Raw genomic sequence first — 27176 nt, 5'->3', positions numbered from 1 at the left:
ACTCCACGCGGACAAAGTTGCGGGCATCAGCTCGTTAAATTATAATATACCTGTTGCATAATAGTGATTTGAAAAATATTATACAAATAAAAGAATTACACTTAAGTTCATTTTTCTCCTTACCATATTATTATGTAGTGTTTTTTTATTTTATAATATTTCGAATTTCTTGGGATAATATAAAAGTTATAATAATATAATTGGTAAGCGCAGTTTTCAATAACAAATATACTTATTTTTGTATAGGCTGTAGCAATTTCTTATGTGTAGGTACTTAAGTAATTATTATTTATTTATTTATTTTATTTATTTAAACAACTTTATTGTAACAAAATTACAAAGACAGAATTTATGAGACAATTAAACAAAGGGTGACCTTATCACTAGAGTGATCTCTCCCAGGTAATCCATTACGAACCTACAGAACTGTAAGACGGGGAGTCGCCATGCAGTTCAATATACAATTACAATTAATTTATATAATTCTTTCATTTGGCCTTTTCCGCGAAAGTATTAAAATGATCAAGCCGATAACAACATTGTTATCATCGACTCTACATCTTTTTGTGCGTTGCTAGGTGAATACGAACGATTGAGTGGCCATAGGTTGGCGTGTGGGCAGTGGAGGACTATTGAGTCTTTTTTCTGCGCACGCGCACCCCCTTCCGTCCCTCGCTTCGTTCCTCTCAGGCTCGCCTGCGTCCTCATTGTCCACGCATAAAGTAACCCGCATTTAAGTTCTCTGCGAAATATACACATAAAGTTACTTTAAAGGTTTAGACAGATAGAACGCGCGACGGCTTCCAGAAATCTTAATTTAAAGAATTATTATAATTATATTTATAATTATAGATAATAGCTCTATCTATAATTATAGATAAAGAAAGCACTTAAATTAATTATAGTTTTCAAGTTAAAATTTGTTACAATCCATTTTTTTTTTTTGGAATCTATAGATTAAGCTACAATCAAACCTACTTGGAGGAGATGGAGCCTAAGATAGAGACCAAAGCGGGATTGCCTAGAAAATGCCTATTCACTCTTGACTTGTAGGTACTTTGGTTGGTATATAAAAAGTGGAAGGGAAAACTGAAGCCGGAAGAATATTTCTTGTCCTAGCAGTTCCGAGCTGTTTGAATTAGAAACGAGTTAGCAAATTGCTTAGTCGGAATTTTGATTGCATGCGGATGGAGACCTTGGCGATCTTTTACGGTACAAGAGTTGAAAGGTGTGGGAGTAACCAGGTCAAAAAGTTCTTGGGCACACTCTGCGAAATATATCCTGTAGAATACCGATAGACTGGCAACTTTACGCGTAAGTTCTAAAGTTTGAAGCTTAGAATTGACCAACGCTTTGTCACCAAGGAGTCTTAACGCGACAAACCACCACAGCCAATGCATCAAGCTGGTACTTTGTAGCGCCAGTTACGTTAATCTTCCAATATGGAGATGTCAAATCACAATTTTTGTCCTACCACGCAAACGATAGAAGCTATAAAAGTCATATTAAGGCCTCTGTATGAAGGCTTTCGCGTGTCGCTAGAGTTTAGAGTTTGACCAAGCCTCAAAGTTAAAGCATACAAGCAAGACCTAAATGATTTATTGGTGGTATATTTCCTTTACATGATTGACTGAATAGGGCCAGTTTAATTAGTTTTATATATTTTATTAGGATGTGTAACTATGAGGATCTCATTACTGCAGATGGACTTGGTTGGATCTTGTTATGTATCAATTTTATGAACTGAAATAAACTCCATACTTTAGGAATATATTATTATAGAATAGAATAGATTTTTATTCAAATAAACTTTTACGAGTGCTTTTGAATCGTCAAAATAATCTATCACTGGTTCGGGTCCCTACCGAGAAGAACCAGCAAGAAACTCGGCGGTTGCTTTTTTCAAGTGTTCAATTTACAATTTACAATAATATGCCATACTATACCATACAACTTGTATGGTATCATATCATATATATGGCATATGGCTGCAATTGCTTGTATGATAAGTAGGTACAAGTAATTGCAACCCCGCGCATTGCTGGAGCGAGTCAAATCCATGCTTTTTTGTCATTTACATAATCTACGATTTGTATACGATTGTATAATATGCTTTTTTCAGGAGCATTGTAAAGGCAAGTCTGAACTTGACTGTGGAATTTTATTATTTTTGAAGTGTGTTTCATTTGGAAATGTTACATTTACCAAATAAGTAACTGTGGTGTGGATACACTTTAATTGTTAAACTGTAAAATCTAATCTTTTCTTTTTGTGTAATCCCTTAATAAGTAAGAAAACAAAATCTTCAATATTTCCCCGCGAACAAAGGGACAATAATGCGCGTCATTATAATAAACCTTGACAAAGTTTCTTGATATCTAAATTGAGTATACACTGTCGCAGTTTATTCCCCTACATCGGAGATACCTAGCGCTTGCAAATGCCCTGTGCCGGCTATAAAAATCACCTCGAGTGCACAAAGTGAGATAGCGACTATCTGAACGATTATTCAGAGGCATTTACGAGTACCTATAAGCCTGTGTGCATACATTCCAAGCCATTACGACTGGGTCAGTTAGAAAATCCGACCAAAACGGCAAACCATTAAAATTAAGAATAAGCACTATAACTTAAAAATAAGCCTGTAACTTTATTTGCGTAGATTTAGGTTTTGGAAATCGTGAGGAAACTTATTAATTTTCCGGAATAAAAATTAGCCCCAGGTGTTTAAATCTATCCATGCAAAAAATTACATTGATCCGACAATATGGGGCAATTTTCTGTATCGTCGTGTACTTAGCAAACTCTAAATAATTAAAGGGATAATAAAAACATATTTGGATTAGTCGATCGTGTTTAGTTTATTAATCGCTCTGTAAAGTTGCAGGACACCCAACATACGACTTCCTGATGTGCCCGGTCTAACAGGACCGGCAAGTGTACAGGCAGGCTAAAGCGCGCCCTTATCGTTCGCCTGGTTGTTTAAAGCCGAGAACAAAGTGCCCACTTTATGGGATGTTCTCACATCTGGATTATAATTTTTACGAGCTATAAAATTCAAACTATCTCGTTTTGATAACAAGATAAGTTGATGGTACGTTTCTCTACCTTAAAAAATTGTATAGGTATCATTATGGAATTAAGATCCATACATTTAGTAAAATATTTGAGAGAAACAAGAGATTGTGCAATTGCTAATTAGGTAAACCCAAGTTCAATGTGGATTAACCTTTTATTTGAAATATTGAGATCGGTGAATCTTACCTTTCAGTTTCTTTTAAGTTTTCAAAAACTAAAGTGACCCTTTATGCAACGATTGTTTGGTTAAGTATGATTGATCAGTTCCCATCATAGCACGTGGTCGTATCATATGTTAAATTAAATAGATAGACTCGTGTAAAACACTTTGAAAATCAAAAATCTTCAAGATGAACACAAATTAATTAAATTTTCGTAATACAAACATGATATTATGATAATTGCTGCTGTGTAAACTGTAAAATTTAAACTATGTCCAACCGAAAGCCTGGATAGTATCAATTTTGTACTTTACTATTGAATGTCATAATAAATACTGTTATACGGCTTTTCATTTCCATCCCGATTCAGAATTAACTACCGGTAGGCGGTTATCGGAAAACATGCCTTATTTGAGTAAATTTTCAGATCAAATTATGGTTGGCAAGTTTCATTATGTGGAGAATTGGACGTTACCTTTCTCATGTTTCGTAAACAGTATTTATTTTTGTGTGAGTCGAAAATTCTTGTTAGAAACGGCTGGTGTGAAGAAACCGGTTTTGAATTTTTATCTCATATAATATGTAGATAGTAACGCCCCCGAGTATGCTCAGTTGCCGTATATCGGAAGATGAGATATTTTGTATCTGTATCAAGTTATGGTCTGTTTGTTTCATTACTCTTGTAAATTATTGCATCTTGAATTTCATAAATTTGTTTATTACTGCTCACTTTTAGTATACAAGCTTTTTAATATTATAGATAAAAATCTTATGTTGGTACCTATGGTTGGTTGGTTGGTATGGGGTAAGCCCCATTTTTCTATTATTATTATCAAATTCATTGAAATTTTTGCAGACACATTTTTCCATCCATCAGCCTGTAAGCGTCCACTGCTGGACATAGGCCTTTCCAAGAGCGCGCCACCAAACACGGTCCTCCGCCTTCCTCATCCACCCGCTCCCCGCCACCTTCTTCAGGTCATCGGTCCAGCGGGCTGGAGGTCGTCCCACACTGCGCTTACCGGTACGCGGTCTCCACTCCAGAACACGTCTGCCCCAACGGCCGTCGGTTCTGCGACAGACATGGCCTGCCCATTGCCACTTCAGCTTGCTAATCCTTTGAGCTATGTCGGTCGCTTTTGTTCTCCTGCGAATTTTCTCGTTCCGGACACATTTTTAGTAAGTAATATTTATGGTTTTCCAGATTTCTATAAAATATGTAAGTAGTAGTTTAAACTTTAGACCGAAACCACATAGGTAAGATTTAAGTATTTATTGAGAAAATTTTATTCAGTTTGATTGGTTAATATTCAATTGAGAACTTACACTACGTTTGTCGGTATGCAGAGCGTTGGCGCGCTAGGGAAACTTTTCTTAAGTTCGCTGTTATGAGGCTTCAAAATGTTACAAATTAGGTAGGTACAACGGATGTAATGATTCAAAATTATCATAACCGATCCGCCTAAAACCTTATATGTAGGTGCTTAGGTGATCCTTGCTTGAACAATCGACTACGAGACGATTTCATCAGTGCTCGTTTTTTTTACTTTTGAGTATGGAACACAATAAATAATCACATTCAAGTTAGGCGTAAAAATCTTTTTCACATGGACTTATGTAACAAATCAATAAATACGACAGTCAGAGCAAAAACTGATAATAATAATTAATTTATACATTCACAACTAAAGGTTACGTCTCACCTTGTCTATTTAATTCATCGGAATCCTTGTGTAATTAATCCAAAAATTATGCAATAAAATTACAACCGACATAAAATTAAGATAAACCCTACTAAGCCCTAAGTTTGATAGCGATCTGTATTCCAAACTCATGAGCCAGTGAGAACGAATTAAGGGCAACATGTTGTGATGCGACTGAGAACAATAGAAAGGTACCGCACAAAAACAAGCACGCAATCACAAATACAGGCCGAAACCCGAAACATACCTGTGCTTCGGTCCGGGGGTTATTAATTAGTAATTGTAGGGTGACAACCTAGTCTAAAAACGTGGAAAATTCATCTTTAATTAACTAACAACCAACTTTTGAACACAACAACCCCAAAAGCACACACAAACTCAGAGCTTACATAACTATTCTAAGAGTAAAACATTTTTAATGCCACAGAGTTAAATGTGGATGCGAGAATGTGACGTTTTATGGAATCGCAGTTGAGTGCGAATGTCCGGAAAATTGTCGTTAATGATGGCTCTCCTAATTAACGAAAAAGTGTCGCCACGTTGACGGGGCACCAGAAAAGGATGCCTGAATGTATTCGGGCATTGGCCGTCGTGAAACTCAAAAAACCGTTTAAAAATCACTCGCTCCGCCCACTGTACGCCCAGCGAGTGTAGCACACTTATGATTTATCGTTAAGACGACAACCCGCCCCTCACTAACTACCCGGCTTCCGTCCTGCTAATTATGTGCCTATATTATATCGCCCTTGCCAAATCTTAAGAGGTAGATTTCTCTCATCGGCGGTTTGAATCAGCCTTTGAACTGCATAATATTTGATACTGCCGCGCATACTATAATGACATCTCAATAAAGGTATCTCGATCTTTATTTAATTATGTTAAACGGGATTTGTATTAATGGTTTGATAAATTAAATCAAATGCAAATACTCTTTGTTGTACATCAAGTGAGTAACGATAGTTAAACTGGTTTTTGTGAATTAAATTGTCCATACTTACTTATGATCACCCCGAATAAAAGTTTCCTACATCTGATATCAGTTATAGATAGACAAGTATGAAAACCGGCAGATGGCAAGACTATACCCAAGAATTCGTCATTCGATTACGGAACCCTGATAAAAACAATTTATCTTAGTTGAAATGGGCCAGTCTCAAGTGAACATACATGTAATCATTGTGAGCATACCTATACCTTAGTAAGGCCTTTAACTTAACAAAACACTCTGATGGTAGACAAGGCATACCACAACATTTTACCTGTAGCTTAAGAGTATGGAGGTATGTAGGGTAGGTACCTATCTTGTAAGAAAAACATTTGTATAGCAAAGTGGAGGAAAGTGTTTACAACAAATAGCAGAGTATTCCTATCTAAGCAAAACTTTCTAACCTTAGGTACGTATACCAGCCTTTGCTTCTAATAAAATTAAATTCGATTCTTTGCATTTCATTATTTAGGTTGCGAATGAAATCATATTGTGATTACCGAAAACAAATAAATATCAGTACAGAGGAGTCACTGGTTTAATAATAATAATAAAAGGACAATATTTACCTACTATGTAGTTCAAAATAGCCTTTAATTAATTGTTTATTGTACCACTCATATTTGATTCTTCTATTATTAATGTGCACATCAATGATCGAAGATCCGATTTAAGAAAAACTTAATATAATTTTACTAATCAGAAGTTCCAATCAATTGTTAATCAAAACAATTTTAATGCTATTTCAGTTATAAAACGTTTCAATTTCTGTCGTGATTGGACGTTGATTATACGGTTCATTTGGTAACGACGTGCACCTTAATCTTAACGTTCTGTCACAACAGACGAACGAACAAGTTTTTTCGTGGCTTGTAGCTAATTTATTCAGTGCACCGAGCGCCGGTTAAGCGGGCAATTTGTCATGGATAAATTCTCTATTAGTTTTTAACCAATCGGCTGCCAGTACGTATGCGCGTGTATGTTTTGTAATCTTCACATAATAGTTTTATTCTACTAGTAAGTACGTATTACAGTGAAAATTATAGGAAAGTGCCTACAGACGATTCAAACCCTGAAAAAAGGGGAAGAAATAGAAGTTCTCGATTTAAAATAAAAATATTTTATACTAAAATCGTGTTGAATAGCGTAAAAGATGCTCATATATTGAATGTAAGCATACATTATTATCTGTAACTAAGAATGCCAATGGCGTGAGAACTGCCACTGACCACTTCAAAATTATTCTAAATACGTCCGATCCACGTCCTTGATGCGTGACTAGTTAGCAAAACAGCCGGCAATACATGGAAACACTTGCTTCGCACGCATTCGTACTTGCAGTTATAAAAATGTCTTTTACGATACGATATCCAGCTGTAAAGAATATAGACAAGTTTATAATGGTCATAATAGTGATTCTTATCCTTATACGTTGCCAAGAAGCTAACGGAGTAGATTACTTTTGTAGAATAAGTAAGTACAGGCAAGTTACTCCTCCTCCTCAGATTGAGAGCGCGGAGCATATTCAACAAACAGAAACAAAAGATTGGATCAAACTCCAGAAAGAACGAGAAAAGAACAAGGAAGCGGCTAGTTCAAAACCGTCCGTGAGAGTTTCAAGTTTCAACTTTACCTCTCGCAGTAGGTACCTACCGCAGTCCTGTCGTGACGACGACTGATGCAACTGTGTCAAAATATCGTTATCCATACTAATATTATAAATGCGAAAGTGTGTCTGTCTGTCTATCTGTCTGCTTTCTGTCTGTGTGTTTGTCTATCTGTCTGCTACCTTTTCACGGCCCAACAGTGTAACCGATTCTGACGTTTGGTTATATCCCGGGGAAGGACATAGGTTACTTTTTATCCCAGAATATCAAAGAGTTCCCGCGCGATTCCTAAAGACTCATCCACTTAACTGATTTATATGTTTGGTACCGAAGTAGCTTGCGTCCCTGTAATCGAAATAGGAAACTTTTATCCCGGATAATCAAACAGTTTCCACGGGATAATATAAAAATCTAAATCCACGCGGACGAAGTCGCGGGCATCCTCTAGTTCGAAATAAATCGTTAATTCGCAACCATCAATATTAATCGTGGTACGTACCTACTCGATTATATCTTTAGTAATATGTAAAAAATTAAGTTGTGTAAGTTTGGATTAGGTGGTAATCTCCGAAACTTCTTACTCATCCGAATCCAAAAAGTATTTCACTGATAGAGCCTGTCTAAAACCTATAGAGATAATTATACGTATTATCATCCTCAAGTGCCATCAATTATATACTTATGTATCGCAAAAACTAGTGTAATATAAAAAGACCAAACTAAACACAAAAAGATATTGCGGTTTTAAACTTTTTTCAAATTTTTCTTAACAATTTCTGAAAACTAATTTCGTAAATATTCATTGTTAAAATGTAATTTCGCGAATCGCGGCCAATTTCATACATTAACATAATAAAGAAATTGAATTTTGCATAATCACATAAAATTCTTACACTGTCTGTAGTAGAAAGTAATGATGGACGCGCACCTCGGAACAAATGGACTGTGTAATCAATGGCCAATGTCAATTTAAATTGAAACTTATTAACGACCAAATACGTTTTTTTAACGTCCGTTAAAAAAGCGTTCAAATAGAACAAATGCATTCCCAAGTATCTGTTAAGAAGTCAACGCTTTTTTAACGCGCACTTTGTTTTATCAGCGCAACGCCAGGTTTTAACGCAACGCTTTTTTAACGCTGAATTTATCTTCCAGATTTAAAATTTAAAAAGCAAAACAAATGCAATGCAACTCTTCTCTACACACTTTCGCAAACAATTTGTAAAGGAGCCCGATGAAGAAATTAAACTTTGCATAATCACATAAAATTCTTTATACTGTCGTAGAAAGTAATGATAAACGCGCACGTCAATAACAAATGAACCGTGTAATCAATGGCCAATGGCGATTTAAATTGAAACGTAATAACAACAAAATACGCCATGCCTTGATTGGTTCCTTATTTGTTTTTGGACTTGACTTTCAATTTACGAGTATTACCGAGTCTCAGTTCAGAATAAAACCTGTGTGAATATTTTTATCTGTATAACATATTATTATAATGTAGGTATACCGACTTTATATTATAACTAAACAAAGCATCAGTCTCGGCTCTAGAATATCACAGGATGTATAATGTATATAGTAAAATATTCAAAATGCATGTCAATTTATATAAATGGATATAAACATTCAATGTGATTTTTATCAATATAACATTATAATGACAATCATGCTGATTTTCTGAAATTCCCACGGGATAGGCAACAAAGAGACTTTATCCAAGGAGATACTTACTCTAGGTCTAGGTAATTTAGGACATCCCAAAATGCTAGAATAGCAATCTCGCACCAAAAAATGCAGCGTTGGAAGTGCCCTCACTAACCGGACAGTCTACATCAAAGGCCGGGTTCCCACTATGCCGGACCGGCAGATCTCCCGGTCCGGTAAAATTGCCGGAAGGCCTAGTGGCGGTACAAATTGTATGAAGCTATTCACATGATCCCGAGTCTGGCTTTTTCGCCGAGCCCGGCATTTTTACCGAGCGTTTTGTCACTACAAAATGCCGGCAAAATCACCGGACCGGAATAATGTGAACCAGTTCGACCCGCGTTCCCCGCCCCGCCCGTGTTCCCCGCCCCGCCCGTTCTCCCCGCACTTCATTCGGCTCGCATTTTCTGAGTAAAGTAGACGTGTAGCATGAGCGACATACAAATAGAAACTTTAATTACGCTTGTCCAAGAGAGACCTGTTCTGTGGGACAAGACCGAAGATGTCTATAAAGACAAAAACTTAAAGTTAGCAGCATGGCGTGAAGTATGTTTAATACTGAAACCAAACTTCGATGAACTGGAAAAAAAAAGAAAGAAAACAGTACGGTGAGTTTTTTAAATATTTTTATTGATAAAAATGCATTCACAAATTTTAATTTATAGCTGCTGCCTGCCACGGAACGGAACCAATATCCGAAACAAAATAATTAGTAAATGCTGTCCGTATAGCATTGGCATTAGGGCCACCTCGAGTCGACCCATTTCGATCCACGGGTCTCGTTTCTTGTTCTTGTCCATTTTCTATATTTTGGTAACTTTCAAAATTTATACCGTCTTTTTCTCTAACAAAATTATGTAAGACTGTACAAGCTTTAATTACTTTAATTGCTGTGTCTACGTTCAGATCTATAGGCCGATGGAGTATTCGCCACTTATTTGCTAGAATACCAAAAGCGCACTCAACGTACCTTCGTGCTCGACTTAATCTATAGTTAAAAATCTTTTTATCATTATTCAAATGTGTGTGTGTGTGTGTGTGTGTGTGTGTCATATGGACGTAGGAGATTAGGTGTTAAAGCAAAGCCTTCATCGCCAACTAGTATAAACGGTAATTCCTCGTGCATGTTTGTATGAAGTGGTCGAGGCTTTGGTACATTTAAAGTACCATCATTGATTTTTTTCCAAAATATACTATCCTTTAATATAGTGGAATCGCATTCCTTGCCATACGAGCCCACACTGATAAAAATAAATCGGTACTCTGAATCGACAATTGCCATTAATACAAAAGAATAATATTCCTTGTAATTAAAGAACATAGAACCACTCTTGGCTGGCTTCAAAATTCTAATATGTTTGCCATCTACTGCTCCAATACAGTGAGGAAAGTTGGCTTTTCTTTCGAATCTTAAAGCGATGTCCTCCCATTCTCTCTCAGTATCAGGCAGCTTAAGAAAATCTGTCTGTAGGCTTTCCCAAATGACGTTGCTCATTTCTTTTATTATTTTACTTATTGTCGAAACGCCTACTCTGTATGAGTAATGTATTTCTTTGAATGAACATCCTGAAGCTAAATATCTGAAAAAAGTATATTTTGTTACTACATATTACATTATATGTCACCAATAAATAAATTCAATTCTGATATTTTTTTATTTATTTCAGGAAAACTGGTTTCAACTAAATGGAATAATATACGAGATTCATGGCTTAAGACGGTGAAAAAACAAAAAGATGAGTCTAAATCTGGATCTTCGGCCAAAAAGACACGAAATTATTTATATCACGAGCAATTAATGTTTTTGAAAAAGGTCTCCGAACCTCGACCGCCTCATGAGTCGGGTTCAAAAAAAGCAAGAACCGAGACTGAAGTAGGCATGGAATCAGATTTTCGTTCATCTTTAATTAAAGATAAAAGAACAATTGATAATAAAGAAGTAAATGAGAAGATGTCAAAGTTTTTGGATTCCAGAATGAACCCAGAAAAAGAAAACCATCATCTTTCTTTTTTCAAAGGCATTATACCAGTCTTGAACACTTTAACTATCGAAGAGACTTTAGAATTTCAAGCCAGCGTCCTGACAATGTTGCAAAAAATTAAAAGTAGGAATTATGAGAGAGAGAATTACGGACATTGGCGTCATTATAATCAGATGACCGGACCAGATCAGTATACTCGCTCTGGATACTACACACATCCTAATCAACAGGCGACACCTACGCAAGATCAACACTCTGGATACTCTACAACACCTATACCATCAACTTCTTCCCAAATTCCAGTGAATCCAGTTTCGCCAACAGCATCTACTCATTCCATATACTCCCAAGAGTCAGAATATTTAGATTTTGAAGGGTTTTAAATTTGAGTACAAATAAATACTTAAGTGACTAATTTGCATTTTTAATTAATAATTATTTATTGTCAAAAGAACACACACACACACTTTACCTTAAACAAATGGCCAATCTTTGTTCTGGGCAAATACATTCTCTAAAACTTGTATTTCGTACTCTTATGCCTGGTGAAAGTCGTCCCAGTAAATCGTCAAAAGTGGTTGTTGTCATTCGAAAATAATTGAAGAACTTTGATCCGTCACTTCTAAGTTCACCCATCAATGTTTCAAATGTCCCTAGTGTAAATCTTTCCCGTAAAATAGGATGTACCCAATACTTTCTTCTTTTATTTTGCCTTCTGTACCACCACCACCACAACACAACAATTTCGTCGTCCATTGTGGGCACAGGTCCAAATTCAACTGAGGTGCTTTAAATGTGAACACTCTGTCCGGTGTCCGGTTTCCGGCAGATCTGCCGGTCCGGCATAGTGGGAACCCGGCCAAACGATTCGCAGGGAGCCGCTGGATTCAGGTGGCGCAAGATCGTGGCGTATGAATGGCCCTACAAGAGACCTTTGTCCACTGTGGACCTCCATCAATTGACAATGATGATGTTATTTTCACCGAGCAAAGCCGCAGGCAAACGCTAGTTTACAAATAAATGCTTTCAAATAATAATTTCACTTGCTACACGTAGGACGTAGGTGTATAATAGGTAAAGGGCATTTAACGTCATTAGACGTAAACGATGGAATGGAACTGCTCAAGGCTCGCGAACATAAAAACAAAAACAATAAATTGTCTTACTTACCGGCGTCATAAGTACAACGTGGTCATAACGTGCCAGTACTCGCCGGTTATTTACCGACTCCTACACATCAATATTATCCGACGTGAATTTTAAATGATTAACAGGGCTCTCTCCGTCACTTACCTACTCCATACAATCGTAGTCCCAATTTCATTTGAATAAGTCCTTGCAGACATAATATTCTAGAAACTAATATCTGTGCCTGAGGTGTTTTAGATTTTTCTAAAAATATGTAGTTTTGAAATTACAGGGGCTTTTTAAGACCGCGTAACTTTGAAACCGAATATTTTGACAGAAATCTGGAAAACCACAGGAATATTAGTTTCTAGAATATTGTCTGCAAAATTTCATGGACTTTAGTTGCTTAATATTCAAATAAAATTGGAACTACGTTTGTATGGAGCGAGTGACGGAGAGACCCCTCTTAAGTGTCAAACTTTTAAAAAAAAATGAAATGCATTATTAAATAATGCTAGCTGATTGGATGAAAGTTGATATACTTATAATATACAAAATATAAAGCCTATATTACTTCATGGTGAAAGAATGATTATTAATTTCAGTGCGGGCCTAATAACCAACCAAATTAGAAGTTATTAAAATCCAGCTACTGGTAAAATGCCTATTTCAATAAGAACACGGTCCCAGAACCGCCAGACATTACTAAATTTCTGAGAAACAAAATATGTGAGATAGAGTTCCCATCAGCGGTAATTTCCACCAGACGCACGCTTTAAACCACGCAAAATAATTACATATTTAATCTTACTTGTAGTCTGAGTCGTAATTTTGATATTATGATGTACTTAGGAAACATAAAAATCAGCACTCAAACTTTCAGAAAAGTGAGTAATGTTTTAACGTTTTAGCAACTGATATATATTATTATATAAATATGCGTGGGTACGTAAAAATTAGACACTAACACTTACTCTATCCCACACATTTCGTTTCTGAGAAAATAAGTTACGTCTGGTGCTCCTAAGATCTTGGACCACTTATTTAAATACTTAATCATAGCATAAAAGAGAGGCGTTATTTATTAAAATACATATATGTACCTATATCCGATGATATCCTCATTTAGTTTTGATAATAACGCCTTAATCAAAACAAGGCATAATAAAACCTCGACGTTAGGTTAATGAAGGAGATATTATATTAATATTGGTCAGTTCAATTTTATTTCTTTATGATATCATTTCGCGTTTACTGCAGTGCATAAAGTAGTCGGGCGTTGTCTGCAAAGATAGGAAATGGTAAGAGATTCAATATAAATAAATTGCCCAATAGAATCCCCCTAGGTGCATCTTACACGCCTGGCTCTGGATCAGATGCAATTACTCAACATGCAACATATCAATTAAAATGAGTATTAAGGATTCTCGTCTCTATAGGATGCCTTTATTACATTACTAGCTTTTGCCTCAAGGCTCGACCGTATGTATGTATGTGTGTGGTTTCAGTAACGCAATACAAAAACAACGAAACCTCTACCCCATTTTATGAATGACCCTTTTCTAGTATGAATTGCAGTCGTTTTATTTATCCTAGTGATAACATCCACGATTTGACTGAATTTTCTCTGTTTCGTAAGCTATATTTTAATATTGTTTGGGGTATCCATTCCGTACGTCAGAATGAAACCACCTTTCAAACAAAAAAAACTAAATTAAAATCGGTTCATTCGTTTAGGCGCTACGATGCCACAGACAGATACACAGATACACACGTCACACTTATAACACCCCTCTTTTTGGGTCGGGTGTTAAAAACAAAACTCTTATTATTATATCTCTTATCATTATTATATTTTGGACCGATGAAGTTAGTGGTTCGAATTTGGTACACATGATAGAAAGACATATCAAACAAATGCAAAAACCAAATATTATCATGAAATACCTATTTTAAAATAGCAAGGCGTTGCGGCGTTAGGTGCTGAGCCGATATAATATAATATCAAAGCCAATTCTATCAATATTTTCATTAGTCGTATGAAACCAATCGCAACTATATTTACGGTCGATATCTTGCCGTGATTTACAGCGACAATGTTATTAAAACATCCATGACTATATTCTATGTACATATTCGAACACATATGATAAATAGAACATAAAATTTATAGCCCGACAACAGCGTTTACTGTGGCCGACTGTACCAGGCCACCCATGTTATATATCTATTATATTGCTCATAGCAAATATTCAGAGTAAAAAGAGATAAAGTGCAAAATCTAAAACTCAATTACATGGACGAAAGGTTTATAAATAAGCTTAGCCACATAAATCAATCACATAAATTTTCTGTGTATATGTAAAATAATGAACTGTAATTTTTTTACTTTAATTTTAACAAAGATTTTAAAGTTATTTTAAAAATTCGAATAAATGTGTGGCCACACTATACCTACGTTACAAACGAAACGACATAATTGACGAAAATATATATTAATTATTATTATTGCTATTTTTGATAATTTTAGATTTTTTTGGAACACTTGATTTCAATTAAATTTGGTATCAATTTTTAACTAAGCAGAACTTTTTTCATGCTAATTTAAAATGAGTGGTGTACATAAATTTACACATAAATATGTAAGTATAATATTTAAAAATCTATGAATCGGCTAGTTGGTATTCAATACATTAAAATAAGTAATTTGGAAATTATCTAGGAAGCGACGAACGAACGAAACACACAGAGAATGCTACACAAAAAAAAATCCGTAGTCGAGCAATAAAAAACTCTGAGGTATGACAAGTGTAAATTAAAAATTTATAACACCCCCGACAAGTGAAGGTTACAGTAACTAAGACGCCTTATTAGAATTTGTCTTTATTAGAATTTGGCTGGATACCAATATGTACCTTTTGGTCGGATCGTAATACCCGGTCTAGTAAGAAAACTAGAAAAAAGCTGATAATCTTCAAACGGCTGAACCGATTTTCTTGGATTATAGCTAAGATCACTCTCGATCAAGCCACCTTTCAAACAAAAAAACAAAATTAAAATCGATTCATTAGTTTAGGAGCTACGCTGCCACAGACAGATACACAGATACGAACGTCAAACTTATAACACCCCTCTTTTTGAGTCGGGGGTTAAAAAATAACATAACGCCTAACATAACCTTTGTCGTAAACGAGCGTACAGCTTTATTGCGAGTGCCAGAGAGGTCGCCGGGTCATCTCGAAGTACCGGAGATCGTTGTCAGGCTTCATAAGTGCCGATGTACTAAAATGGCGTAGCCAAGATTGCTTAGTGCCAAGGACCAAACAAACGCAGCTTACGTAATTATAATACAAGCATTCCGGAAGACTACAACGAGGGAAGATCCGTGATTGACCAAAAATGCCTTTAGCTTGCCCACTCCTATTTAATGAGATAGACTTATTCGTCTTTGAATTAGCTACTGGGAATAATTGAAAATGTTGGGAAATATTTTATTAGCTTGATAAACATTGCTTTATGTTTCCCAACACACACTTTTGTACACGACTTCGTGCTTGTAGAATAAGTTTTTTAAATCTTGCAGTCCTTGCAGGAATCCTTAATTTTCCGGAAAAAGGCTTGCTTTTTTACAGGATTCAAGTTATCTTTGTGTCGTCAAAATCGGTTCAGTGACAGCCGTGAAAAGAAAACTGACAGATTTCGACAGACACACTTCGCATATATTCACGTATTTACAGTATATGTATAATTGTATAGGTATACGTACCTGCATAAGCTTACATATTTTAACGTAATATTATGTGTAAAAATCCGGTCAAGTGTGAGTTGGACTCTCACACGAAAGGTTCCGGACCATCGTAATAAAATAACACTTTTTATTAATTTTTAATTTGCGTGGCGACTTTTTTTTGATTTTTTTAATTATTTGTCGTTATAGTAATAGATTTACACACTCTGTGAAAAATTCAACACTACCTATTACGGTTCATGACTTACATGAGGTACAACTTGCTAACAGACAGACAGACTAACGGACAGCGGAGACTTAGTAATAGTGTCCCGTTGGCGCCCTTCGACGGAACGCTGAATATAGTTAGTCCTAGATTTGATAAGGTACCTATCCAGTATCTACACTATATTTCATACTTATAAATGCGAAAGTGTGTCTGTCTGTCTGCCTGTCCGTCTTTCTGCTAGCTTTTCATAGTACAATTTGGTGCAGAGTTAGCTTACATCCCTGAAACTGACATGGGCAACTTTTTATCCCGGAAGATCGAAGAATTCCAACGGGATTTTTAAAAACCTAAATCCACGCGGACAAAGTCGCGGCCATCATCTAGTATAAATTATTGTATGGTTAATTTATAAGGCAACGTTCTCATATCTTTACCGCATTAATAATACACACATTTAAATAAGAGGCAATGTTTTATTCCTATTCAGCGTTGTAAATTTTCATATATTTAAGTTTTAGTAGTCATTAAGATTAATTTATTGCGATGTGCATACACCTTCTCCATAGGCTTAATGGATGTTATTTCTACGATCTCCTATTTGTTGTTTGCGTGTACCTATCCTAGTTTACTCATTTAGTTTCTTGTTTCTTCAAGTAGCCTTTGCTTATTGGAAAATGTGCGAAGTCTAAAATATAGATGATCGGTTTATTAAACTAATTCGAGGACTCAAGACCACTCCATCAAAACTATTAGCTATGTATTTCCCAAGCTGATTTTTTAGGGTTCCGTACCTCAAAAGGAAAAACGGAACCCTTATAGGATCACTTTGTTGTCTGGCTGTCTGTCTGTCCGTCCGTCCGTCCGTCCGTCCTAGAATCATGAAACTTGGTAGGTAGTTAGGTTTACGACTCTGACTCGCACTTGGCCGGCTTTTTCGTTATTTGCTTAAAGCAGATCTGAGTGCAGCACTCATTCGACCGGTTCTTATTTATTACACACATAAAATCGTGATCTCTATTCTGACTCCTATGCATAACTCAACATTGTACTAATCTGATATTGAAAACGACCGAACTAGCAAGGAAGAGTTTGACGTACAGTTCACTATAGGAGCCGATCTTATCTCACGGACTCACCGCCGTCCTGTCCTATCCGTTGGCGGCCGCGAGCTTAGATTTAAAGGGAGCATCGGTAACTTGAAGAGACTATGCTCGATTATCATGATAAATTGAACCGAAGCACCGATGCCATAATCTATACGAACCACGAATATCGTACACGAAATCGGAAGGGATCTCAGATGTATGTTTACATCCTTATCGTGACTATCCCTATATCGCGTGGTCATTTAGATCATAAAACAATAGAACAGCCGCAACCGAGAGAATGCAATGTGCAGTTATGCAAATGGTAGGGGTCGCGACCGTAAGCATGAATATTGATACAGCATTGTCGAGATTGCAGATTTCCCCGCCGATAGCCTGAGCTCCTACTTTCTATGAGCACGATTCGGAAACGAATTATCCCAAACCGATTATCCGACGATAGCATTAGATCTTATGAACAATAAAAGGGTAGCGACCATCGACATAAAAGACAATAAAGCGTTTGTATTTGCATACATGTTTCTCGTTAAGCACTAGCAATAACGATGCAGGCACATTTATAAAAAGCTTAAGCTCGTTCATTTTTTGTGCAGTATTTTTATATTATGGGCAGCGTAAACGCAACAGAACTGTCCGTACAACTACAATGGTCGGTTCATCTAAGAAATGACTTCGAAAACGAATATAAAGTCAAATGGTCGTAAAACGAGACCCGTTTTATGGCACACCTTTATAGCCGCAGGGTGCGTAAGGATGGTCGGCGATTGCCACGTCTCAGTTGGCCTCGACGAAGCACATCACTATTCCTAACCGGTCTACTCTCGTTCGACCAGCTAAAGAATTTGATTTCTATACCTACTGGTACATGGTAAATTTAATTTATCAGCTATGTATATCATGACATATTACGGTCATACCTTTCTATTGTTCAATGTTTCGACAGAGTCCGAATCTACTTACTTTGGTAACGAGTTGGTACTCGTAGGCACCTACCTAGGCTATTTAATTTACTTGGAATGTATATTTTTTGTAGATAAGTATTATTTTTTAGTAGTACATTATTCATGTACTAAACATTTTGTTTTGTTTCGTAAACTTATTTCTGTAATTTGTGTTGCTTGAAATAAACTTACTAATTATGGAAAATTATTATTTAGTAAGACAGCTGGATATTTTATAAGCTTAACCTTGAGCATTCAGAAAGATATTTTGTACCTAAGTATCTACTTACGTATTTGTCGGTAATATCAAACAAACTGCCAAACATGATATACTACCTACATATATTTAAATTGAAAACTATAAAATTTACGTTATTTAAATTATTATTATAAAAATTATTGTTTTCACTGTAAGTGAATATACATATACTGATAGGTAGATACATAATTCTTTGGGAAAGTGAATAGTTTAACCCGAAATTGCAAATTTTATTATCAAACAGGGTTTCTAACGTTACTCTCGCTACATACCTAATTAGTATCTAATTACTTTTTAAGTAAGATATTTTGCCAAGTTTTTAAATATCGATGAGTTATTATCTAGTTGGCTTACAAACAGTAACTAGGGTCTGATAAAATGGACCAGGAAAATGGTTACAGAAACTCAGCCTATCGAGTTTGAAATACTCGTTGGATTGACGAAAATTGACGAGTAAAAAAATTCTGCCATCCAAACAATTTCATAGCCATAGAATATACTAGTCTCTACTCCTTATTACATAAAAGGGCGGATGCAGATATCAAACCTATAGTAAGTACTAGTATACATATGTATAATACTCAACAATTGACAGCAGTAATTTAAAATTCTAATAAAAGAGTATTGTTTTACCGGTGTAATATCAAAGATATTTCCTTGCATAAATTGCTTTGATTTAGGGTCGAAGCAGTGCTTGGACTCATAATTATTTATAGTCTAAACTCTAAATGAAGTTGTATCGTAAACGTCCGTTGTGATTTATATAGGCAGCTAGTAAAGCAGCCGAAATCCTGAGGCTTCTATATTTTATTACCCTAATTTAAGGCTGCTATCCCATTATCGTAAAATGCACTAAAAATATAATTTGAATTTATAAAACAAATATGAAAGAGAGAGTTTACACGAGACTCGATTCAACAATATTTTTTAATTAAAAAGGAAAAAGGAGCCCTTATATAGGATCACTTTGTAGTCAGTCTGTCTGCCTGTCTGTCGGGTCTGTAAAGAAACCTATACTGTTACAACTTGCCGTGGACCAAGAATCATATTTGGCACGTAGGTACTAGGTAGGTCTTATAGCACAAGTAAGAAGGAAAATCTGAAAACCCTGAATTTGTGATTAAAATAAAATTGTAATTTTTTGTAGGGTGGTACTTCGTGTGCGAGTGCGACTCGCACTTGACCCTTTTTTTGACTTTAATATAGCTATTTTCCAAATACGACACGTGGACTTTTGAAAATTCACCTAAAAGGAATTTTCAAAAATCCTGAAACACGTGGGTATTTAAATACCAATTTTCATGGATAGGTAAAACTTCAACAAGTGTAAATTAAAAATTTATAACACCCCCGACAAGTAAAGGTTACATTAACTAGAAAATAGCTGATAACTTTCAAACGGCTAAACCGATTTTCTTGGATTATACCTAAGAACACTCTCGATTAAGCCACCTTTCAAACAAAAAAAAAACTAAATTAAAATCGGTTCATTCGTTTAGGCGCTACAGTGCCACAGACAGATACACAGATACACAGATACACACGTCAAACTTATAACACCCCTCTTTTTGGGTCGGGGGTTAAAAATGATAGGTTTCATACAAACTTTATTTAACTCCCTTGTGGGTAGAATTTCGAAAAATTGTGGAAAACATGTTTTTGCATTTATAAGCAAAATCCCAAATACTAATTTTCGTAGACTAATTACTTGAAAAACTAAACTTGAAAAATGACGTACTTTCGTACAAATTCTAATCTTCTGTTTATATAACTTGAAAAATGAAGTATTTTCGTGTTATTTTCGTGCAAATTCTTATCCTCTGCCTAACCCCTTGAGTAATCCTTTCTTAGTGAGTGCCTGAAGAACGTCACAAAAAAAAATGTACTGTAAAAATTTAACCGCCTTAAAACTGATCAATATAATTAGTCAGTCAGGATGAAATGTATAAAAATATCTTTAGACAAAATAAGTAAAATACCTACTCTTGTTTCTGCATAACAAGTAATTATACACCAATGAGAATGTCTTAACAGTTCGCAAGCCATTTCAATTAGAAACAAAATAAGAGAGGTAGGTAGGTGGTACCAACTTAATATTTTACAAAAAATAGTTCGTCGCATAAACCGCCATCATAATTCTCTTTCGAAATATATTCGTAATTTATTACGTGTAACCCGCCAACCAGCGGTATTTAATTGTACAAATTAAGCCAGATTTCGTATCAGCAGATTAATAACCGGTATCCTAACTATATTAATTCAATATAAATCTCTAATAATTTCTTTCACTTTCGCGACAATCGACTGTCGTGATGTCGTCATTATGTCGTTTATTTACGTATACTTAATTATATATTGCTTATATCCGTCTCTTTTACATTGCTTACGAGTTCCGTCCAATTTTGCCACGAGATGCCTAGGGATTTAGTCACAGAACAAGCTGTGGGATTAATGGATGATAATATGTGTAGAGATTCCTAACCTAACCTTACGATACTTAACAGGGCTCTCTCCGTCACTTACTCCATACAATCGTAGCTCCAATTTCATTTGAATATTAACATTCTTTTTCATTTTTTTTCTTTCATTTTTCTAAAAATTTGTAGCTTTAAAATTACAGGGGTTCAAATATTTGTATGTGAAATTTTAAGACCGCGTAAAAATCAGGAAAACCACAGGCATAGATATTAGTTTCTAGAATATGTCTGCAAAATTTTATGGACTTTGGTTGCTTAATATTCAAATGAAATTGGAACTACGTTTCTATGGAGCGAGTGACGGAGAGACCCCTCTTATGCTTGAGTGAGCCCTGTGTGACATTGTATATCACAAGATTGCGGATGCCAGACCTGGAACTACTCCAGCTAATACATAGGTTTCAGCCTAAGTATTGATAGGGTTCACGACTCTCATCAGTGAGGAATAAAACATAGAGAAAGAAAGATAAGTACCTTTATTTTAGTTAATTATAATAATTTCATATAAACTCTTTTACTATCTATACATTTAAACGTGTATTATGAGTTCCAATACCACATTCTGCTAATGTCACGAACTTAACAAGCAGACTATCCGGTTGCTAGTAAGAATTGGATTCGGTTACTTTCTCTCATTTGTAAGCTGCAATTACTCTGTTTGAGAAACAAAAATATCCTGTTACATAGAGCGATAAAAAAGTGACGTCACGGATGCGAAACATATTTGTAATATAAAGACTCCTACCTGTATTGGCATTTCTACCTGCACCAGCTAACAGGTTAATACAATCGAATCTTTCCAGGGAAATAAAAAATGGTTCACTTTGAAAAATATCTCAACGTGAGCGGGTATTGTCCGAAACACGTTTCTATTTTAAACTACCAAAGTACAACAAAAGAAATTCTTCCAATGACTAGTGAATTTTTGAAAGTTATTTTTCTTTTATATGAAAAGGTCTATTTTTATTTATGAAAAACGAAAATATTAGTGTGTATTCACATGTACCACAACCACACCACGTCGCAGCGACAAAATGTGGTCAAGCTGTGGTTACGTGTGAATAGTGTCGCAGCGGCATTTTGCAGTTGCGTTGTGGTACCGACAAAATGTGATGTGGCTGCGCGTTGTCGCTGTCGTTGCAATGTGGTAACCGCGTGGTCATGTACAGTTATACTCCGGCTTTCGTAGAGAAAACACGGCTTGACTGAACGTAGTCATGGAGGAAAGATTGTTGTTGCTATCCTTGTTATGGCTTTTATTAATAAGAAGAAGACGACGACATCAGCGTATTCGTCGAAATAGAATTTATTGGGTACATCCTTTATTGGAAAACAAAAGTCAAAGCCAATTTCGTACTGATTATCCTAAACTTCGAAGGTTCAAGAAGAAATTTTATAAAAAATTTAGAATGAACAAGCATACATTTGACTACTTGTTAAATGAACTGAATAGTGAGTTGCAAAAAAAAGACACGGCCATGAGAAAAAGCATACCATCTGTTGAACGTCTGGCAATGACATTGAGGTGAGTAAATTTTTTTTATAGTTAATTATTTTTAAGGACTTAGAAAATATAATTAGTTCCATCTACCGGGACAGGCTCACCGGGCAGATGAAGCTAATTTATAAAATATAAAATACAGGTGCAAATTAAGAGGCCGTACCTACCTGGTTTTGCTCGCGGCACTAGCGCCACTTTCATTAAAAAATTATATCTTTTTATTTAAGGCATAGATAAAAAATCTGTCTCAGCCAATTTTTAAATTTAGCAAAAAAACAAATTGCTGAAAAGTGGCTGATTTTTTATCTATGCCTAAAATAAAAAGATATTAATATTTTAATGAAAGTGGCGCTAGTGTTGCGAGCAAAACCAGTACGGCCTCTTAATTCATTAACAATAAAAAGTAAGATTATGATTGTGGGCACGTTTCATATAGTTTCCTATTATTACAACAGTATGCATGTACAGTCAGCGCCATATCGACCTACCCTTAGCTGTCAAATTTCTGCAACTGAATTTCAACCTAATTTCAAACGCATAGAGATCAACATCAGTTGTGGTTTTTTTCACAGATTTTCGTAGGTCGATGTGCGCTGACTGTACGTTACGCACACGCCACGCATTCGGTCTGCTCAGGCCTTTATTATTTGATGTGTTAATTTGCAAATGAGTTACTTTGCAACTGTGGTAGGGAGGATAGGAAGGCGAAAACAAAGAGCGTACTTATATATTTTGATTTATTGTGTCATTCAAAAATCAACAGAGTAGGTAATTAATCAGTTAATCTCCGAAAATATCCGTTATAATCGGATCATTATAGTTTGAAGCCTGAGAAGAGACGCTGAGTGGAGATTCTGGTACTGAAATATCTCTTGGTGTGGATGCAGTACGCAAATTGCGAAGCTGTGGAGAGCCTGTTTCCATATCCGGCCGATACCTAGACGTTGATGGTCGTTCGTACGGTTGGTACGCTTGTGTCGTATACCCCTGTCCATATTCACTGTAATTATCATTACGTGTAGTTGTAGGTGTATGATATTTTTGAATTACATTCAATATTTCTATCTGAGCATTCAGTTTCCAATCATCACGAATGGTCTTAAATCTATCGTATAAAGATAGCAAAAAATGCATATCACTGTCACAGGACTTGTCACGTTCCTGTGTAGTGTAGTTACTTGTATGTGCAGTTACTTGATCGCTCAAATGACTTGTTATTTTTTTTATTAACCCATATTCTGCATCATCTTTTTTTCTTTGGATATTTTTTGGTCTCTTCCAAACTTCAGAGTCACTCGTTTCAGTAGTATTATCGTCTTCATTATCGATTTGTTCGATGTCATCGTCTTTGTTTTGTACTGGTAGAGACGATGTTGTATTTCGATTTTCAGACAATGGCTTTAAAAATAATAATTGACTAAAGTAGTAGTATCTCTTTGAACTACCTGCTGAACCGCTTCTCTGTGAATTTTGTTTTTTAAGGTCTCTGTTGAAAGAGTCTCTTAAGCTTTTCCATTTTCTTTGTAAGTTGGCAGCTGAAAAATTAATTGTTAAATTGAAATTTGTAGAAAAGTAAGTTGGTAGTTAAATTTGAAAATAACATATAAAATAATAATAATAATATTTTACAATATCGAAATTACAGTGATCAGATCATATAATGAACTCAGTATTGAAGATAATTTCTGTATATTTAAATATCCATGTTAATAGTTTCAAGTTATTCTTAAATCTATGACAGCCAAGCATCTTTATATAGTTTGATAAATGATTAGTTTTTCTTATACCCGGTGGCATAAGCGCTTTTCTTAATATAATTATTTAATGTATTACTACTACACTACTACACGTTATGTAATATATAAATAAGTAGTATTTAATATTTAACATATTTTGAAATTTTACCATATTAAAATTAACTGGATTTATTTTACATTAGTCCAGTATAATGTAAGATCGATCATTTCCCAAAATGTCATCAGCCTATTGAATGGTGTTAAAAAGGTTGAAATACCTAATACTTTAAGGGGTCGTTGTACCCTTCAACACGAGCTACTTTTACTATGGGGACACATATACCTACATGACCTAAATGTATGAAACAGCTGATTTTTTACGATTTCGTATGTGTGTCCCCATAGTAAAAGTTGTTCATATTCTTGAGTACAGTACAATGACCCCAGTGTTATTTATTTCAACCTTTTGTAACACCCTGTATAATTCCATTTCAGTATTATTTGTTTTTAATATAATTTTTTTGTTATAGATATTTGGCAACGGGGTGTTCGTTTGAAGATCTCGCCGATTTTTTTAAATGTGGTACTTCAACTGCTAGCAAAATTGTCCACGACGTGTGCCGCCTGATTTGGGATAAATTACAGCCTATTCATTTACCAACATGTAATAAAACAATGTGGCTTGATATTGCGAACAAATTTAAAAAGAAAGCAAATTTTCCAAACTGCTTAGGGGCTGTAGATGGGAAACATATTAGGATTATTCATCCACCACGCAGTGGTTCATTATTCTTTAATTATAAACATTTCTTTTCTATTGTTTTAATGGCCGTATGTGACGCCGATTATTTATTCGTGTATGTTGATGTAGGAGCCTACGGTAAAACTTCCGATTCAACTATTTGGAGGGACTGCAGTTTATATGATGCAATGGAAAGAAATGATTTAGATCTACCTGGACCGCAAGCAATTACCCCTGTAGGTAGGCCCTTGCCTATGGTATTCATTGGCGATGAAGCCTTTGGATTACACAAACATTTGCTGCGACCATACAGCGGCAAGCAATTAACAATGAAAAAACGTGTTTTTAACTATAGATTATCACGAGCACGAAGATATGTGGAATGTTCCTTTGGAATTTTGACTAACAAATGGCGAATATTGCATAGACCAATTAATGTGTCAGTTGAATTTGCAACAGACATAGTGAAAGCATGTGTCGTATTACATAATATAGTACGCAAGCGAGATGGTTATAAATTCGAAGACACTTTATCGATAACTTCAAATTTGTTACGAATGCATTCCTTTGAACAAAGTCATGACGGGATTCGAGCAGATTCTGTTAGAAATGAATTTGCCGACTATTTTGTGAGCCCTGAAGGTGAATTATCGTGGCAGTACAATAAAGCGTGAATGGTGTTGTTAGGTATACTCGGTTTAATAAATAGTAATTAATAAACTTACCGCACTGGTTTTTTTCTTTTGTTTCCTTATTATCAAAATCTTCATAAAACTTCATGCAAAGGGTTTCCCATGCTTTGTTTTTTAATATGCGATTGGAATACTCCTCTGTCCTTTGATCCCAAATGCATGGCAAATTGCGAATCTCCTCAATAAACATATCCGTGTCAAAAGTCTCCGAGTCGGACATTTTAATTTTTCGCACAACCACGCGGCAACACAGTACAACGCAGAATGAAAGGGGGGAGCGCAGGCGCCAGCTAGGCGCGCGCTGTTGATGACGTCATGTCGTGGCGATGTGGCCGCGGTGCCGCCGCCGGTGGTAGCGTTGCCGTCGCGATGTGGTTGCGATGTGGTCGTATTACACAGGTGGTCGATAACAACGGCAAAATGTGGTACGTGTGAATTGTAATATTAATTTTCAATACAAAATATACGCCCGACCACATGGCGTCGTTGTGGTGTGGTTGTGGCTGTGGTGTGGTTGTGGTACGTGTGAATTGATCCTTAGTGCCCGCGACTTTGTTCACGAGGTATAACCAGAGTTTTACTTGTGTACTGCTTTCGTGTAAGATTGAGCTTTCGGATTATAAAGAAACCTAGTTCATCACTTGCAAAGCCCTCTCTCTACCTGCCTATAAAAGTATCATCAAGATCGATTCAGCCATTTTTGGCATAAATCCAGATACACAAAAATTAAAACCCTGTACTTTTTGGGTTTTGATAACGCGCATTTTAACCGGCTTAAGTATTGCCTTATCAAATAATTTTTGAATCCATTGGTTGCCTAGATTTAAGATGTTAATTTTTCTTTTTCTGGTAAGGCAACCTAACATGTTTGGATTGGGAATAACAAATCTTTGATTCGATATAAAATTTGATTAAATAATATCAGATGAGGTTTACCAGGTATACTGTTTATACCTGATAAGCCCATAGTTGTGCAGAGGGGAAAGTGGCAACCTTTATTTTTAAACACCTTGGCGTATTTCTCTTAGCTGTTGCTCGACTTGCATAAATACTATTCAAGGAAATTGATCGAAACAATTGAATTGAAATTTTTATTTTTTTAAATCATCGGCACGTTATTTAGCTAGGCAACTTATTTGCGTTATTTCAAGCATATTTACCTGCTTTCTATCATCATTAAATAACAGATGAAGGTATATATTTCTAATACCGGATCTTAGGTCATGACGGGTCTCGACAGACAACGAAATGGCCCTATAAGGGTTCTTTTTTCTCTAGAGATACAGAACCCAAAAATCAGGAGAATTGTCTTATAAATAAGTTACAGTTATGTTGGCATATCTACTTTTATAGAATTAAGGCGCATCGATAATTCAGGGACAAAATGAATGACTAAGTGCTCATAAATATGT

At 35.6% G+C, this 27176-nt stretch overlaps 4 protein-coding genes across 4 annotated transcripts in view; 2 read left to right on the top strand and 2 right to left on the bottom strand.

Annotated features, from left to right (window-relative positions):
• Positions 1-27176, bottom strand: part of LOC123869329 (cadherin-related tumor suppressor) — a 155449-nt gene that overhangs the window by 112163 nt on the left and 16110 nt on the right. The gene's annotated exons all lie outside the window — the stretch shown is intronic.
• Positions 10302-12086, top strand: LOC123869328. Its single transcript, XM_045912198.1, has one exon. It carries the CDS (start codon positions 10863-10865, stop codon positions 11607-11609), a length of 747 nt encoding a protein of 248 aa, XP_045768154.1. The 5' UTR covers positions 10302-10862; the 3' UTR covers positions 11610-12086.
• Positions 22082-25796, top strand: LOC123869325 (protein ALP1-like). Its single transcript, XM_045912194.1, has 2 exons — positions 22082-22618; positions 24861-25796. The coding sequence occupies exons 1-2, from the start codon at positions 22311-22313 to the stop codon at positions 25744-25746; spliced, it is 1194 nt and encodes a 397-aa protein (XP_045768150.1). The 5' UTR covers positions 22082-22310; the 3' UTR covers positions 25747-25796.
• On the bottom strand, positions 23167-26302 carry LOC123869327. Its single transcript, XM_045912196.1, has 2 exons — positions 25798-26302; positions 23167-24129 (listed from the first exon to the last, which is right to left on the bottom strand). The coding sequence occupies exons 1-2, from the start codon at positions 25982-25984 to the stop codon at positions 23375-23377; spliced, it is 942 nt and encodes a 313-aa protein (XP_045768152.1). The 5' UTR covers positions 25985-26302; the 3' UTR covers positions 23167-23374.

This window comes from Maniola jurtina, chromosome 11 (genome assembly GCF_905333055.1).
Source record: "Maniola jurtina chromosome 11, ilManJurt1.1, whole genome shotgun sequence".
Classification (NCBI taxonomy): Eukaryota; Metazoa; Arthropoda; class Insecta; order Lepidoptera; family Nymphalidae; genus Maniola; species Maniola jurtina.
The sequence above is the reverse complement of the archived record's forward strand: the minus strand, read 5'-3'. Positions and strand labels throughout refer to the sequence as shown.